Source organism: Myotis davidii, unplaced genomic scaffold (genome assembly GCF_000327345.1).
Source record: "Myotis davidii unplaced genomic scaffold, ASM32734v1 scaffold937, whole genome shotgun sequence".
In the NCBI taxonomy this organism is placed as follows: domain Eukaryota; kingdom Metazoa; phylum Chordata; class Mammalia; order Chiroptera; family Vespertilionidae; genus Myotis; species Myotis davidii.
The window spans coordinates 215,389-217,494 of NW_006288252.1; the positions used below are offsets into that span (position 1 = coordinate 215,389).

Here is a 2,106-nt window from a genome sequence, read left to right on the forward strand (position 1 = left end):
CGGCGCCGGCCTGAGGCTGCGGAGCAGCAGGAGCGCCGGGAAGGAGCTGGCTTTGCCGGGGAAAGTGGTGGCAACGGCCAGACCAGCCTCGCACACGCCCTGGGGCCTCGCTAACCATGTCTGATGGCGGAGGTTGCCCTCCTGGCCTCGCTGGCCGTGTGCCACTCTGGGCATGCAGGTGCCCCGTGTCCCCCGCCTGGCCAGGGGCTTGGTTCTCCTGGGCCCTCGCGACACCCAGGACGGTGTGCGGGGAGTGGTCAGGGGGAGCTGCACCAAGCAGCGTGCGCTATGGAGGCGTTCGTCCGGGATTGGTTTGTGTCAGGTCTCTGGAGGGACAGGTGACAGGAGCAGGCGGTGCCCACAAGCTGGTGTGCCAGCCCTGGAAAGAAGCGCTGTTGTAGGGGTCTCAGCCCTGTCCGCTCGGCAGGAGGGCGCTGTCTTCTGTGTTTGTTAGGAAAGATCTGGCTGTGTCCCCGCCGGGGCCCGGGGCCGGAACTGCCAAGGGTGGTTGGTGCCTCCAGGCATTATGAGAAGTCAGGGCGCCCCCAGCCCTTCATCTTTCCAGATCCTCCCACAGGATGGGCCCCTTCTTCCCTGAACCAGCCTCTCCTCTCCTGCCCGGCTCCCACGGAAGACACACCTCTCCCCGTCCCCGAACCTATCCTGCTTCTGTTTCTTTTCTGTAAAGTGAGCCGGTCTTTGGGGACCAATACCCATTGTGCACCCTGGATTCTTTACTCTCCTCCCAACTGCCGAGACACCGCTCTGCACACTCCCCTTGGCGCCGCATCGGGTCCTGAAATGCTGAGTGGATGCCCGTGAGCACAGACGGGAGGTGAGAGGGGAAGGAAGGTCTGTCCTTGTCCTCAGGCTTGTAATCACGTCCCAAGCCAGGAGCTCTCCCACGATCCGCCTTCATGTCAGAGGCCACCGGCCGACGTCCTCACCTGCTTTCTCCTGGACGCCTCGGGCAGATCTCACCTCACTAAGCCACTCGGGCTGCAGGTCCCAAGCACCCTCTGCTCCTCCGCCAGGTCCGAAATAGTCCTGCCAGGAGCCGCTTCTCATAGCGCGAAGTCCAGGCTGCTGCCTCTCTCTTGCCTTGACCATTTCGGGAGCTTCCCATACGGTCTCCCTGCTTCGACCTCGAGCCCTGCGCCCGTCCCACACCAAGCTCAGGGTGCTCTGAAGACGTCACATCACGTCCCTCAGTGGCTTCCAGACCCACTTAGATTACACTTCACAGCCCACGAGGCTGTGGGGTCTGAGCTGCTACCCCCTTCTTTCATTCCTTCTACCTAGAGGTCTCTTCTCCCAAATTATGGTTCGTGACTGGTCTTTCTTCCTCTGTCGGTGCCTCAGAACTTCCCTCCCCACGTCATTCTCACAGCACTCGGCTGCACAGCAGCAGCTGAAGTAGCTAGCGTGGCCCCGGACCTTGCCGAGTGCCCGGCACTGTGCATGCCTCCTGGGACCTTCCTGGGGCTGTGCAGCAGGTTTGAATGGGATAGTTTGACTTCAGAGCCTGCTCCTAGCTGCCCTGTCTGCATTGCCTCCCGCACAGCATTGTGGGAAATAGACGAAAAACAAGCCCAGGGCCTGAAACATTTATAGTGCTTTGGAGGGAGCCTGGGGCTGAGGGGGGGGCATTGTCTACTGCAGTACTTTTCAGGCTTTAATGTGCATACACAGCACCTGGGGAGCTGATTAAAATGCAGATTCCCTCCAAGAGCCCTGTCAGCTCTTAGAAGAGACGCAGCCGGGCGAGTGCTGGGGCTGGGGGCCAGGGGCCTCTTCCCTTGCGGGTCCGGAGGAGGCTGGAGCTCTGCGTGCCAACCTCGCCTGCACAGGTCCCAGGAGCGCGGGGCTCTGGGGCTCTGGCTGTGCTCCCCTGGGCTCCCTGCTCTACCCTTGACACTTCATGTGCAGCTCTCAGATATGTGGCTCCCTTCCGAGCAGATCTATAGATACACACACGTGCTGTATTCCAGGTGTGCCGTGTTCAGCGCGTGCAGTTCTGGGCCAGGCTCCTCTATGCATATCACCACTCTGCACAGCAGCCTGGAGTGGCTTCTTAGTGTGTAGTTGAAGAACAGCGACTCATCT

General features: G+C 60.9%; 1 protein-coding gene across 1 annotated transcript in view; it reads right to left on the bottom strand.

Annotated features, from left to right (window-relative positions):
• The window catches only part of CCDC96 (coiled-coil domain containing 96), a 4,396-nt gene extending 3,328 nt beyond the window's left edge, over positions 1-1,068 (bottom strand). The window contains exon 1 of the mRNA XM_006760129.2: positions 982-1,068. Within this exon, the coding sequence (XP_006760192.1) occupies positions 982-1,068 (87 nt within the window). The remainder of the gene's footprint in view (positions 1-981) is intronic.
• Positions 1,069-2,106: the final 1,038 nt, after the last annotated feature.